This window comes from Rhododendron vialii, chromosome 11a (genome assembly GCF_030253575.1).
Source record: "Rhododendron vialii isolate Sample 1 chromosome 11a, ASM3025357v1".
NCBI lineage: Eukaryota > Viridiplantae > Streptophyta > Magnoliopsida > Ericales > Ericaceae > Rhododendron > Rhododendron vialii.
The window spans coordinates 29,318,843-29,335,315 of record NC_080567.1 but is presented as its reverse complement, the minus strand read 5'-3'; the positions used below and the strand labels follow the sequence as shown (position 1 = coordinate 29,335,315).

General features: G+C 37.9%; 2 protein-coding genes across 4 annotated transcripts in view; one reads left to right on the top strand and one right to left on the bottom strand.

Moving 5' to 3' along the window:
* LOC131306372 (probable disease resistance protein At4g27220) overlaps window positions 1-16,473 on the top strand; it is an 86,974-nt gene that overhangs the window by 60,638 nt on the left and 9,863 nt on the right. The gene's annotated exons all lie outside the window — the stretch shown is intronic.
* Window positions 473-11,961, bottom strand: LOC131306374 (disease resistance protein At4g27190-like). 2 transcript variants are annotated; one of them, XM_058332579.1, is made up of 6 exons: window positions 11,548-11,961; window positions 6,813-8,489; window positions 5,363-5,678; window positions 3,397-3,633; window positions 975-1,100; window positions 473-876 (listed from the first exon to the last, which is right to left on the bottom strand). In XM_058332579.1, exons 1-6 carry the CDS (start codon window positions 11,834-11,836, stop codon window positions 678-680), a joined length of 2,844 nt encoding a protein of 947 aa, XP_058188562.1. In that variant the 5' UTR covers window positions 11,837-11,961; the 3' UTR covers window positions 473-677. The 2 variants fall into 2 exon arrangements, with proteins under 2 accessions (XP_058188562.1, XP_058188563.1); XM_058332580.1 differs by lacking the exon at window positions 3,397-3,633 and having other exon boundaries at window positions 11,548-11,960.

Below are 16,473 nucleotides of genomic sequence, written 5' to 3'. Positions count from 1 at the left end.
CAATTACATAAAGTATATATTAAAATTTTATAAACGGAATAAACAAAAGTTTTTTAACGGACAAGAGAGAAAAAAACAGACACAAATGGACCCCACTCTCGATGATTATTAGGTTTGTTTCTTTTCGACTTCTCCGATCTCGATTTCCAACCGTCGGATGATATGAAAAATGACGATCACACGATGAGGGTTAGAAACATGGTTATGAAGATTCGAGCAATGTTTTAAAACTGGAGTTGTGTAAAAGCGCCTCAGAATTCCGGTTGAACCAGCAAACCAGTAAATTGCTCCAGTTTTTGTAACCCGAACCGTGAAAAAGAAAAAAATTTTGAACCCGTGGGTCAAGGCTGGGGAGCATTTACTGCTTTGCCAACCCATCGATTAAACAGTACATTTCATTCTTTCTCAATTTTTGAAAGATCAACCAGGGAACTTGGAAAATCACATCTAAATTAAAAATGTGATCTTATGCTTGACAATATGACATATTGCATTTGAAGTTTCAAATATACCGTGCGGCCCGGTGCGGGTGTTCACTTAAATAAAGAACAACAATGAAAACAAATACATTAGAATGATGTGTAATGTTTACCTATGTATGTATATGTCATTGCATAAACAACGCGACAGTTCAACTCCGGTTCACCCGCGGTTGAACCGGTGACCGTTCGCTCAAGTCACTTTTTCGGTTCACCAACCGGTCCGATTTTTAAAACATTGGATTCGGGGGCGAGGGCTGCAGTTGCCTGCGTGACGGGCGGGGTATGGTTGTGTTCTCCCTCGTAGGTGAGGATCACCATTGCTGGATCGTCGAGTGCTCTCTCCACTTTTTTGCGCGCGGGGCAGCCCCTTACGCTGCTGCACTTGAAATAACTCCTGAGGGAATATGTACCGTTCAGATCATCAGATTTCAATTCAATAAGGAGAGATTTACGGGAAGTTAAGATGCAGCAAATCAGGGGATTAATTTTTACCTTGGATGGGGTGAGCCTTTGAACTGCATCAGACCGTATTTTCTCCAGGTGAAATCATCCGGTGGTATGTCGGCCATCTTCATGCCTACAGCCGGGACTCTGACTACCCTCTTCACCCTCGATTTCCTGATCATATCATAAGAGAAAATAAACAATCAAATTTTGGTGGGTTACATTCATGACTTGTTTGGTTATTTAAGTTGACCCAATTGAAACCCAATTGATAAATAAGTTAGATGGGTTGGGACTCATTTTAACCCAACTAATAAATGAGTTGGGTTGGATCTATTTATTAGTGGGTAGTAGATTTATTAATAGGTTTTAGTTCAATTTGCCACCCCTCCTGCAAAATCGCAACCCATTTATTACAGTCCAAAAGGGTTCAACCAAAACAAAACATGCTACAAAGCCAAGGCAAACAGGACATGCATCAAATAAGATGATTTGGAGAAGTATAGCCCCAAATACATATCAATGCAAAAACAAGATACATATGCTCAATCCAAAAAAAAAAAACATTAAGCTATGAATATATAAGGAAAATGTTAGGATACATGAAAAGGATCTATGTAACTGCCCACCCATGAAATTGTAAATCAATGGTCCATGGTCATTGTGATGTGAATTTGGACCATTTTGATTACAGTTTCATGGTTCCTTTTCATGTATCGTACCAGTCCTCAAATATCAACTAGAAGCACAACTGTAACAGGCAGAACAGCTTCACTACTGATATGTACAACTGCCATTGCCATTTTCTTGGCCTATGGAAACCTGGATCCTTCCCCTGTCATGAACCTGCCCACCACACCCAATTTCCATCAATTGAGTACCGCCAGCTGTCCCTCTCCAGTTCGAGCTTTCTCCGGTTGGGTCCGCTGTGTTCGTCCTTCTGCGTTGGCGTTCGTTGTGCCCGGCCAACCGCCGGCGGCAGTTTCTTTTGGAATCATCGAATTCCGATAGCTCATGGAATATTTATCATCACAATTGTTCAAAAGGAGAACCCAAAAATTAGAGGAAAAAGAAAGAATATTAATTAACAAAAACACTGTTTCTCAACCCCAAGGGGTTGGCTAAATGGTCACTTAGGTGTTTGCTCGATTTCAGGTTCGATTCTCTTTGCCAACAACTCTTGGAGCCACCTCACCTCCACGCGTAAGCGTGTGAAACGGCTGTAGGAGGGCTGTAGAGATTAGTCCGAGGTACGCGCAAGCTGGCCTGGACACTACTCTTCTCATTGACTTTCGTACTAGAAGAGGGAAGCCCGAGAAAGAAGAAAAATGACAGATAATTGTGTGACCGGATCTACCATAATTAAGGCCTAAGGGATAGTTAAAGTGGTATAAAGTTTGTACAAAATGCAGTAGCAGCAGCAGGAATTGCCCTTAACATGTTTATCTTGCCAATTAAACAACCAATCTCCTTTCGACACTTCCGTTTGGTTTTTTAGGGCGTTTGGGGCTTCATTATATGACTAATTGTTGGGCGATACGCGGAAGACACAATGATTTTAACAAGCACAATCGATCTACAACGCGAACAATAAAGATGAATGCAAGGCAAGCAAGAAACAATCAAAAAATAACACAAGAAATTTATGAATCTACTATAAGAGGGGAAGACATGAATTAATCCACTATAATCAATAAGAATTATAAGCTCCAATCTCCTCTCGAATGTGTCTCTATTTTTCTGACATTTTAATTATTCTAGAAATCTAAGAATTTTATTTTATTATGGGAGTTGATAATGTCAAAACCCTTTTTGTTCATTCCAAAACCCTTTTTGTTCCTGCCAAAACTCAAGGTGTACCTTTTATTGCAAGACTTAATCACCCTCCACTACACCACTTACTTTACAAAAAATGCCCCTTGAAATAATGTTCGGCATTCGCCTTTCACCTTGGGCTTGAAGACAAGACAAGTTTCAGTCTAGCCCCACTACTTCTTCATTCAGCTTCTTCATATCTAGCAAAGATCATGCTTTGCGTTCAACCTTACCTCATTTCGGCTCTGCTAAGAGAAGCAACTAAAGATTCTCAACTAAGTGGATCAAGCCAACACATCATAAAACAGAGAATCAACATGCATGAGTCAAAAAGGGTTTTGGCATTCCACTACACCACTTACTTTACAAAAATGCCTCTTGAAATAATGTTCATGGAGAAGCAACTAAAGATTCTCAACTAAGTGGATCAAGCCAACACATCATAAAACAGAGAATCAACACGCATGAGTCAATACATGTATGCTTGCACACGGGAATCTGATAGTAGTTTATCAACAAACATACAAATGCAATCAGATATTCTATGACCTCTTACCATGTATTATGTATATACCAAAGAACAAAGACAAAAGATATGGGCTCCTATGGCCGTAACGATCAATTCGAAAACACAAGGATGGCTATGGTACCAAACCTGTGACGTTGGCTGCTCTCACCAACCTTGCGCCGCCTATGGTACTGCTTTGCATCAGTCAGATACCTCGTGCAACTCTCCACCTGGCTCATCGAAAACCCTCCTCCACTGCAATTAGAATCCTCAGAGGCCTTACTAGATACCTCGTCGTTACTGTCCATGTCATCACTGCCACTGCCACTGCCGCCTATCTTCTTCTCATCATCGTCAAAGGCCTTATTAGCTAACACGTCGTTACTGTCCACGATCAATTCAAAAACACAAGGATATATAATCAGCGTACTACTTGAACACCAAAAACACAGGAAAATCCCACAAATATATTATCTATATTTTTCCAAAACTTGAAAGGTTTTTAATATAACTATTTCCCGACAGTAACTATATTACGCCAATGCAACCGATTGAAACAGTTGTGAAAAATTGCAACCCTTAACAGGTTCCATCAAAGTCTCGCGGTCACTGAGGATAATTAGGAATTTCAATTTACATCAAACTAATCAAATTAGTAAATAATTTCCAAATCTTAATTAAAAGAAATCGGCGAGGAAGATCTGTTTCTGTGAGCTGCACATTAATTTTTTTTATGGGGACAAAAAATTAGTTTATGAGAGAGAGGACTCCATCAATTTTAAGAAAGGGTATGCCTATGGTTGAAGGCAAGTTTCTTTATTTATTTTTTTGCAAAATTCAAAACATCTTTCTTCATCTTTTTCTGTCTTTTTTTTTTTTTTTAGAAACAATTCAAGGTTTTGAAGCAGAAATTCAGAAACTAATTTTTTGTTGAAAAGTTTAGGTTTGTTTGGGAAAGAATTCAAGATCTACGCATTAAACTTATGGGATTTTAAGGGGTATTTTTGTAAAGTAAGTAGTATAGTGAAGGGCAATTAAGTCATGCAATGAAAGGTTCACATTGAGTTTTGGCGGGAACAAAGAGGATTTTGGCAGGAAAAAAAGGGGTTTTGGCATTATCAATTTCCTTTATTATTTTTAAATTAGTATTTTAATAGGAATGTATTATTTTAGTCAAGATTTTTTAGAAGTATTTAATTTTTCTAGTTTGATTTGATCTAGTATTCCTATTTTGTATAGGTTTCTTGGTCAAGGAAAATTAGGATTACTTTTGTTTCCTTATCTTCATTTTCCTTTTTAGCTTTTAATTATGTTAGGTTTAGAAATTCTATTAGTATAAATAATTTGTGTAAGCATCAGGGGTAGAAGTTGTTTTGATTTGATTAATGAAAATTGAGAGTTTTCTCATTATTGTGTGTTCGTAAAGGGAAAACCTCTAGTTTATACTTGTTCGTGATTGTCCTTATTGTATATTTCTTCTTTTTCAACACGCTTCCTTGCATCAGTTTTCACTCACAAAAAACAATCTTACAAACCCTAAATCAATTGAAAACCACGTATTTATATAGCTGCCTTTCGTCACAGCCCCTAAACCGAGATGTTATATGTTACGTACCCAATATTTGTTTCCTTAAAATGATAGAGTGAATTGTAAATGAAAGATGAAGAGTACTAGTACCCTACAAAGTCAACACTAGCAATACTTAACGTTCAAAATCACAGTCCATACCATGGGATTTGATTAAACTGCACTTGCTACAAAACACAAGTTCCGACCTGTTTGTTTGATCGGATATGAGCAATAAATCAAATTTACATATTTGAGTTGATCACGTACCTAATATTTGGGTTTTTTTTTTTACCTAATTAAACATCCGCGATGGTATAAAATTTCACAAAATAGGGGCGTGAAAAACCATAGAAGGTGTGTGTGGTATTATTAGCCCGATCACTATTAATTCAATACGATCCTATATAGTAGGAGATTATCTTCCCTTCTACTACTAGACTATTAGTCTTATCAAAACACTTATTGACCAACCCGAGCACATAACAAAAAGAACACGGATTAAAAGGTTTTAGAGAGATCTAGAGGGACATAGAGATACCAAACCTGTGACGTTTGCGGCGCTGTTTGCGGCGCTGTTTGAGGCGCTGTTTGCGGCGCTGCTTTGCATCAGTCAGATCCGTTATGCAACTCTTCCCCTGGCTCATCGAAACCCCTCCTCCACTGCGATTAGGACTTTTCTTTCCATTTCCACCACTACCACCTCCGCTGCCACCGCTGCCTATCTTCTTCTCATCATCCTCGGAGGCATTATTAGCTAACTCGTCGTTACTGTCCACGTCATCACCAAGTGCTGCGGCCCCCTTCTTCACATTGTCCTTGATCATGGCCTTCTGCTTCAATTCACCACCACCACTTCCACCTTCCAATTATCAAATGAAAGAAGTGAATAATCAACAAAAGTGGTGTGGCAGCTAGATATATAGGGTGGTGGGAGGATGGGAATTTTGTGAGGAACAAATTAGGTGAAAAGCTAGAGAGGGTGTGTGAGGACCACAACCACCATTTGTGTGTGTGTGTGTTTATATACATGCATAAGTTTTTCAAGAGCAGTTATGTAGTACATTCTGATCGAGTGATCTTAATGTAGTATTGTTCATAATATTAGCACATCTTTAAAAACTGAAATTACTTCATTCTTTTCTGTGTAAAGCGATGGAGGAGGGGGCGACCAGGCATTAGCAACTCTTCTATAAGCGTGATCATAGGAACTCCAGACGCGTGGCACAAATGGGAGACCCGATTTTGTCCCGGACCCCTCCCAAATCCCAACATACAAAGAAGCAACAAACCAGCCTTCAAGACTTGTCAAGGAAACATAGTCTCACATCACTTAATAACATTTGGAACCTCTCCACTCATTGTCAATTGATTTTGAGATGGATATAAAGTTTTCACACGTAAAGGTGGGTGAGGTAGTTGGATTGCCGTCATAAAAGGGGAGGGGAGAATCCTTTACACCTGGTTCCTCAACGCACTTGGGACTTGGGAGGAACATTGACACATTCATCATCCAGACCCAGCCTGCTACATATTGTGTTTAAAAATACAATGCGCATTGCCATTAAATGTTCTAAAGAATTGTTCGTTGCTACGGAGTATTGTTTAAATGACCTTGTTAATTGTCTACCCTCGTTTCTGCTATCTTATTTTTCTGTCAAGTTATAAATTTTCAAAACGCCAACCCACCCACCAAACCCCGCCGCCCGCCCCCCCCGGCCAATGAGTAGTTCTAAACCGTTTAAAAATTCAGCGGGACACATTGGTTTTCAGATTGTGTGGATTGATTGTGGGTGAAAAATTATTCAGCCCTCGAAGTACACATAATTGGAATATTTTTCCAATTAACCCACCGAAACAAAACCACCCACATCCCTACAAGCATTTGAAGATACCCTTAATTTGGTGGATGCTAACTTCTTAGGCCAACGACCATTGAAAGGTTGGTCTTGGAAAAAATCAATGAATACCGAATAGAATACCGAATAAAAATTACCAAGTCGTTTGTAGCTTCCAACTTTGCCCTGATCATATGCGGCAATCTCGTCATTTGTTAATTGAGCCATCAGATCCCCATCTCTTCTCAACGGGATAAAAAGACCAGCCAAATAATCTTCTTGTTTCGTCCCCAAATCCGATTCATACCACGTTAATGCATCCCACCATTCCTTCTCTCCTTTTATTACCTTCATATCTGTACTCGAAACTTCCATGGCAGAAAGCTTTTTGAGCTTTGGGCAATAAAAGATGACCATCCTTTCCAATTTCGGAGCAATGCATAGGCTACTGGAGATGCTGACCAATTCTGGTAGCTCAAGAAGTGAAATCTTCTTCAAGCTAGGGAGAAAAAGGCCTGACTTTGAGCTGGAACTTTTGACCCTCACAAGGCTTTCGATTTTTGGACAGTCTTCAACTATAAGCTCTTCCAAGTTTGTGAGATTAATAAGCATGTCAACTGTGAAAAGGGTAGTCAAATTGGGGCATGTATGCAAAGCCAAGGACTTCAGATTGGACAGAGACCCTTTCCCAACTGGCCCTCTCCAAATGATCTCCATATTCTTCATGTAGCGAATAATCAATTTCTCCAGTGATCCAAGTACAATTGATTCGTCAAAGTCCTGGAAATCTTCAGATTCAACCCTACCATCTTTTCCCCAATAAAACCGTTGAGAATCAATGATGGCCCGAAACTCATTACATTCCATAACCAAGAAAAACTTCACTTCATTCATGTTTTCATGCCCAAACTCAGATAGGCTCTTAGCGGTCCAATGCCGCTGTAGAAAAAAAGCATTGGCATGTTTGAATACCTCGGTAATTTCATTTGGTATGTGACTTCCATTTACATACTTCAAGCCTTTCTTTAGTTTCTCCCAATTATTGAATTCCTCTTCAACATCGTGCGGTAAACGGGAAATGAACTGCTCTTCGTGACGGCCAACTGTAAACCTGAAGTTTTCTAAACTTGGAAATATCAATGTGAGGTCTTCCAATAGTTCAGCAGTGGGTAAATACAATTTCAAGGTTCTCAACTCTTTTAAGGTACACAGATCATCTATAATAGCTTCTACTTCAACATCCCACCACCCTCCATATGGAGTCACATCGATGATTAACTCGATCAAGCGTGACAGATTTGACAAGACTCTCCTTGGAATTACTGTCTGATTTGCATATCCGGAGAATGACACTTTCAAGCACGTCAAATTAACTAGTTTGGCAATCTCCTTTGGTAGACTGAGAATTTCTGTCCCTTCAAGATCAAGCACCTCAAGATTCGTGAGTTGTCCAATTTCAGGTGGTAGTTTCGTTAGAAGCTCGCAGCCTCTCAGAAACAATTTTTGGAGGGCTACTAACCTGGAAATAGATTGCGGCAAAGACTTTATCTCGGTATGTGATAAATCTAGCACGTGGAGGATAGAAAAGTGGTGATAGATTGTTTGATGAACTTCCATCGGAACATAGTTCAATTCTTCTAATCCTCGTTTTAATTCTTGAGGGTCTAAAGGAGTTTCCTCCAATCTATTCCGGGTAAATACACGTCCTTTTGGGGCAGTGCCCGTTATCTTGTCACCTTCGGAATCCAATCTCTTCCTTTTAGATACACGTCGTTTTGGGGCAGCGCCCATTGTACTCTCACTGTTGGAGAGGAATATTTCTCCCCATGGGAAGCCTGAAAACATAAAATAAATCGATATGTGTATCATTGTATTGTAGGAGAGGCAATCTGCAGATGACCATGGTTTTAACGTTAATGACGTCGTCCGGTCTATGCACATGGTGGAGAATACGGAGATCATAAGTTTCACTGCAAGAAAGGATGGAGCCAGGGACTAGCGACAAGAATTATAGAAAATGCAATTAAGAGAGAATTTTTTGGAGGTCCACTATTGCATGTTTCTAACCCTATTAATCCACTTCTAAAGTTCTTAACCCCTCTAGTCCACTAATAATTTCAATGACAAAACTACCCTATGTAAAAGAAACAAAGTTCTTATTTGGCTAACACAAAAAATGTATTTTTTTCATTTTTTTCGATCTTGTTGCAATCATGTAACCACCACCTCCGCCACCACAACCACTCACCACCACGCCAACATATAATGTTACATGTGTGACAAAAAAATTTCTTTTTTTCTTTTTTTCCCACCACCACCACCTCCTCCACTACTACCACACCAACATATAACAATTTATGTGACAAAAATTTCTATTTTCTTTTTTTTATTCCTGTTTTGAGCTCTTTCCTTCTTGAACCCGTCATCACTTAACATATAACGTTATATGTGTGATAAAAGTTACAAAAATTTCTCTTTTTTTTTTGTTTACCTGTTTTGAGTCTTTCCCTTATTGAACTCGCCACACCTTAACATATACCGTTATCTGTCTCAATCTGCGTTCTTGTCTTATGTTTGGTACTACATCAACAAAATGCACATATAATCTTATATGTCACAATCTATCATCTGTACGTTATAAAAAATGAAGATAGATCTGACACATATAAGGTTATCTATTGATATCTAGAACGTATTTTTTTGCCAACACAAGCACATATAATATTATATGTGTATATACGAATTTTGTATCATGCCAAATATGCTCTCTGCATGTTGAAAAAGTATACATATAAACTTATATGTCACGATCCGCGTTCTTGCCTTATGTTTGGTAATACATTAACAAAAGTGCACATATAATTTTATATGTCACAATTTATTCTTTGTACGTTATAAAAAACGAAGATAGATCTGAAATATATAACCTTGAAATGAAAAACCAGTCGAATCACCTGGGACAGTGAAGCCCAAACGTAAACAAATGACACAAAAGAATAAACAAATAGCGAATGGGTCCGAAAGCCTTTCTAATTCCATCACGGAGATCGAGATGGAGGAAAAAATTATCCTAATGAAACTGTTGCAACAATGGAGTAATTTTTCCAAGTGATGTGCAGTGGTTGGAACGAACACCCTTGTCAACAAAACAAAAAGAAAAAAGTGAGCCCAGAATGTTTACACATCAATATGAGCAAGCAAAAGCCCACAACAAGCCACGGTCCACGAGTGAACAACTCCAAATCTGGAGTAAATCTATGAATGTAGATCATACCGATTGTTAAGTTCACCATATGAGCTAATGACTAATTTCCGATGGGGGGCGGGGGGGAGAAGAAAGAAGAGGCTGTGCTTCAGATTTATTTTTGGTCTAAGATTTCTCTCTATATGACAGCTTATATAGGAGAACATTTTTATCTTTGTTTAGTTTCTTTTTTAAAAGAAGTGAACTTAAGGCTTTACTAATTAAACTATATTAGTGGATTAGAGAGGTTACAAACATTAAAAGTGGACTAACTGGGTTACAAGTTCTCTATAGTGGATCCTAAACCAATTTTTTAATTATTATATGTAAAAAAAAAATTTATCCCTAACTTACTTCTTTTTCATACGAGCCTCTTAAAGCAGAGGATAGAACTGAGGCTATGTAACCTTCCCTTGTTCAAGAAAAAGTGAGGACTTTCTTTTAGCTACGGGCTCTTCATGAAATAGACCAATCGCATCATCCATCTCATTGGGGAGTCCCTAATGATCTTGAAAAAACTATGCGCTATTGTACCACCATCCTTCTCGTTCCGGTCGTTCGCAGGGACATCCAATGAAGTACACGTCCGCTTGGTAAGGTACAGAGTGAATTTCGTAGTCGTGACCCACCTATTCCCGGGCCTAGTTGAGAAGCCACAGCTAAATTTTTTTAATTATTTTTTGCTCTATATTAGTCCTTAATCCTTCAAAAAAAATTCAAGAAAGGTGACCCAAACAAGTATTCCAAACCTAAATTTAATGGACCAAAGTGAAATAATATAAAAGATGAAACCTAATTAAAGGAAAAAATAACTCTACACTTTATTTTTTGCAAAGTACCCTATTCAAGACAAAAAAGAAAGAAAACAAAACTTAAAACAACCTAAAGGTATGCATATGCATGACTCTAATACCAACAGTAGTGGTCGTGTGATATACTGGTATTCTAAAATGCCTCGAGTCGAGACCTTTAAAAAATTAAAAAATTATTTATCGTTTGACGTTCTGTGTAAATTTCTCAAACCCCATAGAAAAAAATTAGTTTTCTTCAATTTTTTAATATTCAATTGAAGTTAAAAAACTTATTGAATGTTACTTCAATATTTGTTCTAGGGTGGATGACTATTCATATTGTAATGCATTTATAAAAAAAAATGAGTCTTGCAATATATACCGACAGGGGGAGGGATTTTGTACCGACGGCCGCTGGCGGGCCGTCTCCGGTCACCGAACGGCCGATCCGAACCGTCCAAAAATTTATAAAAAAAAACCGATGGGGCTGCCGCGGGAATCAATGGCATCCGAGGTGTGTAGGGTGCTTGATCCGAGCATCTCTTTTTCATGTATATATGTGTATACGGGTATATACACGAAAAAAGGTGTTCGGATCAAGCACCCTACACACCTCGGATGCCATTGATTTTTGCTTAGGCCCCATCGGGTTTTTTTTTTAGAATTTTTGGACGGTTCGGATCGGCCGTCCGGTGGCCGGAGACGGCCCACTAGCAGCCGTCGGTACGAAATCCCTCAACCGGTCGGTACCTCTATCATTTCTGAAAAAAAATTAGATTTCACCATTGCCGCCGCATCCCTGCAAGGAGTTGAACATGTTTTAGGGTCAAGATTTTTATGTTTCATCAAGTCTCTTACTTTCACCGCCGTCTCGTCCACCTCCCCGGCCGCCATCTGGGACCAGGATGCTGGGAATCTGGAAATCCGCCGGAATACTGATCCGCCGCCCTATGCCCTCGACCATCTCGTGGAGATCCCCTGTCGACCGTGACCTCTTCAGCGGATTGACGGCAGCCAGCGACGCATCGACGAGCTGCGGCTGTACAGCGGAAGAGGTCAAAGCAGTTGTAGTAGAAGATGTGGAGGCCGTGGCTGTGGCTGTGGCTCTGGAAGTGGTGTTGCGGTGTTGTTGCGAATCAAGTTCCATGTTGGTGGGTGGGTGGGTGAGGGGAGGGTTATGTGTAGTGGGGTTTTAGGGAAATTTCCTCTTGTGGGTTCGAAGCTGATCATCCTGATTCAACACCATCATCCCCATTCCCTATACCCACCTCTCAGTACCATCTGTTGAAAGATAAGCTTGAGTTGGAGAAAAACAACAAAATAAACGTGTTCGATTTTTCGTTCGGAGGCTTGCAAGTGGAAGAGAAATCAGGATAAGATTTAGGAGAAGAAAAACGTGAATGCAGACTTTCAAGCTTCCGTAATATATTTTGAGATTTGTAAGAAATGAGAGATTATTTCATTCTTGTTTTTTCTTTCTTATTGTTCTGCCTTTAAATAGAATTGTAATTCGTTTGTAAAAGCATAAGTAGAGTAGAAGAGAATCAGAGAGATAGAAAGAGAGAAACAGAAAATTTCCTCCTCCTTGTAGTTTTTTTTTTCATATTGAGTGAAATACAAAATTGTAATTTTGTGTGTTCAATTCTCTTGTAAGTTTCATATATTATAAGTGTAAGTGTGTGATTCAGATGCCGTTCCAACTCAACAATAAAAAGAAGGTTTTTCAAGTTCAAATATAATGAAAATAAAAAATATTTTTTTAATTTTTTTTGCACCATTTAAAGGATCTCGATAAGATCTATCAAATAAAATTCATATTGGTAGAAAAATTATTTGCGTGAACACATGATTTTTTAGCTTAAAAAACTTTCTTTTTCTAAAAGTTCTTTTTACTATTCATCCGAAACACCCCCTAATACTCCTTCACCCAACACCATCTACTATCTAAGAGTGTTCTCTAACCCATCTCTATAAGTCCAAAATGGGAAATGGATGTGACATATTAAAGGAATATTTTGTAATTTATTTTTAATTTTTGTACTTTATGGGAGAATTTATGAGGGTGCCATTGTACTTTTTAGAGATTTTGTCTCTAAAATGAGAGTAAAATTTTCATATTTGGAGAACCAAAGGCAATTTAGATACCCAAATATCTAAAAAGTAAGATGGGTTCCTCCTAAATTTTCTTATAAAGTGTAAAAAATAAAAATAAATTACAAAAACTCCCTCTAATATGTCACATCCATTTTTCATTTTGGATTTTTAGAGATGGGTTGAAGATACTCTAATGAATTTTTTTTTTTTCCGGAGAATAATGTAGTAAAAAGAGTTTTTTTTTTTTTTTTGGGGGGTGGGGGGTTGTTTGTGTGTGTGTGTGTGTTTAAATTGTAGAAGTAAAAAGATTTTATTGCCGACTCCTTTTGCAGCACCTTCTCTAGAGTTCCTTTCTATTTTTTTAATCAGGTAATTAATAATTATCCAGAGTTCCTTTTTTGGAAGAAGGAGAATGCACATCAGCTCAGGCCCCTGGGTGAAGTCAGGTGCTACTTAATTAGCTTTTCCAAATACTAAAAAAAATAAAAGTCTAGAACAACAAACTAAAACACAATTAAACACTCGGACCTGGCTTGTACCAAGTGTTTAATTGCCTAATTAAAATAATTCTTGACATGGTTAAAGTTTTCGACGAGCTCTATGACATGAACGATTCCGATCATGAAAATAAACTTGGTACAAGCCAATATCCAGCCAGCTACATAGTGCAGTCCCCATAAGAGGACTGCCGACAAGCCAGATCGAAACACTCATACATGCTAACAAAGATGTAAGATCCACACACACACACTGAAAGCATGTAATGTGTCTGGGCCCCACATGTCTTTGTAAATGTCGGTGTAAGTTTTTGTATGGTTGTTTGTGTTTGTAGACTTTGTTGTTCCAAATAAGCAAAGTAAAAATGGAAAAAGCTTTTTAGGGGTGTTTCGGAGGGTTTTTTTACACTAAAAGGCAAAAAAGAGTGTAAAAATCACAAATCTTTACTTTTTGTAATTTTTATTTTTTGGATTATGACCAGAATGCGTTACGAATTTGGTAGAGTGTATTTGGAGACATGCGCTAGAATTCATTTTCCAACGAGAAAAGTGTTTGGAAGATTTGGGTAGAATAATATAGGAGTATATCTTTATATAACTAAAAATAGTTGTAAAAGTGAAAAAGTGAAAAAGTTGCTCCAACCCTACTTTTGGCTTCTCCGCCCAGTATCCAAAAACCAAAACTCTCATTTTTCAAAGAATGTGTTTTGAATAAAGTCTTTCAAACGCTCAAAATTTGAAAAGCTAAAAATGCAAATGCAAAAAACAGGCTGCCAAGCACCCCTAGCATGTATCTCAAATAAGTAACTTTGAAACGTGCCGGTACTCTCAGAGTGCTAACTAATTACTTGCATTGAGGACAGACTTTTCCATGTTGAGGTGGTCCCATATCCGACAAAAAATTATTTGGTGGACCAGGAATAGCGCTACGTGGTGCCCAGCGCCCTTAGAGCATCCACAGTCGGTCACTTTAAGGGTGGTTGGGGGTCAAATGACCAGAAAATAAAACGTTTTCTCCCCTCATTTGGTCACATGGTGGGTTAAGCCCAAGGGCTGATTCAGCTAAGGCACAAACCCTCTTGAAATTGTCAGAATTGTTTTATTAAATTACACAAAACACAGTATGGTGTCTTGTATCAGCGGTAAATGCTTGGGCCTCAACGCGAGTAGCTCGGGCTCAATCCCCTCCAGTGTTTGCTCGACTTTCGTTTTTATTTGATGATGCTTACATTGTTTAAAAACAAAAAATTCTTTTAAACTTTCTGTTAAGAGTTGATCCATGCCCAATAAAGACTTATATGTACCACAAGACACAAGCACCTTTGTGGCTATTACACAACTAAATATATAATAAGTACAAATACATAAACACTAATGTTTCATTATTTTTTTTAAATTTTATTAGTATCTTTATTAAGAAGTATTTTTAAAATTATGCTTCAAAGGTGCTCTCTGTATAAAATTTCTGGACTCGCCACTGTTAACCCATCATCTTTGGTGTCATAGGTATGCAGTCTACTGGAAGCCGCAAGGGAGAGAGAGAGAGAGAGAGAGAGGAGAGTTAAAGAATGGGATGGCAATTACCTCCGATCCGTCCCCGCCCACCTCCCCGCCCCGATCCGAGCGGGTATTCCCCGATCCGATAGACAAACGGGGCGAGTATGGTATTTGCTTCCCTCGCCCCGTTTAACCCGATCCGAACCTGATAATAGATATTTATATTTTTGTATGTATATGTCTAAATAAATTTCATTGTTTTGATATAATAAGAGCAATATACCAATTAATAAAACACTAATTTATGTCTTTGTTTTTTTTATTTCTATTTTTTTTCAACTCTCATCAATCATCAATATCTTGTTTTTTATCAAAGTACTCTAAAAAGAACAAAACTAGTCAAATTATTATGTGGAATGGGGACCCGATTTTCCCCCGACCCCGACACCTCCTCGATTTCTCCCGCTTCGACTCCGATCCGATATAGAACAGGGTGGGTTTGGGGGATGCTAAATCTGACCCGATCCGCCCCATTGTCATCCCTATAAAAGATTTGTAGTGGGTCTCGTTTTCATTTTAACCGACACTGAAAAAAATCCTAAAAATGCCAAATGTACCTCTTTTACACTCCGTCCCTAACAACTCTTTAAAAAATACAGAGTACGTAACTTTGGGTAGTCCTATGGTACACACCCTTATTGTACCGTATGCACCATGATTTTAAACCCTTGGATTTAAAAGTGAATAATCTGGACCACTCATTTATTAAATCAATTAATAAAATAAAAAAATGACTTAGCATGTAAAGGGTTGTTCTCTCCTCCTTGCCTCTCTCTCCCTCTCCCTCATTTGTATAATACTACAAATTATATAACATAATCAGAATTGTTATGACAACACAAAAGATTGGCATTTTTTATCATAACGTGTCTTACCAAAAAAACATTTAGAATTGTACATTCAATATATTTGATATGAAACAAATTTCTATGTTGAAACTGAACGTACGGTTAACTTGCAACCGCGACACAATAACGACGATCAAAATCATTGATTTCGTTATATTTATTGATAAAATAATCTACGTAATTTTTTGGCTCGATAGGGTTTAGAAAGCCCTTTCATCGGCACCCGAATTCAATAGTAAAAGGATTTTTTTGTCTGATTAAGGGTCTAATGATAAGCGATCAACTTCATTCTTGGTACATTTGATCTATTCATATTATATAAAAGATAGACGGTTCCGATCAGAAAAAAAAAATGCCTTAGATGGGGCTCGGGTGGTGCATTGTTAGACTTTAATGTATCTGGATACATTAAATATTTTTCGATTACGCGGTTGTCGATATCTGATGATATCTAATTTTGGCGACAACGCTGAATATCGTATGACTTGATATTCTAACAGTTATGATCGATCATTCTAAAAATATACTTATTAACGACATTTAGTTATGGTATGGTATTTTGCCGATTATAACTATCGTTAACTGAACATTCTGATTGAATTTTTTTATACGACACATTGGGAGTATGAAAACGTCAATTTTTGGTGTTGTCATAACAACTTTGGTTATATTACTGAATTTATGGTATTTTAGACATGTATTTTGCTTGGATATAACTATTGTTGTTCATGGTACGACATATTTTGGTCTTATTATAGAATATCTTAATCAATTTTCTTTGGTATGAC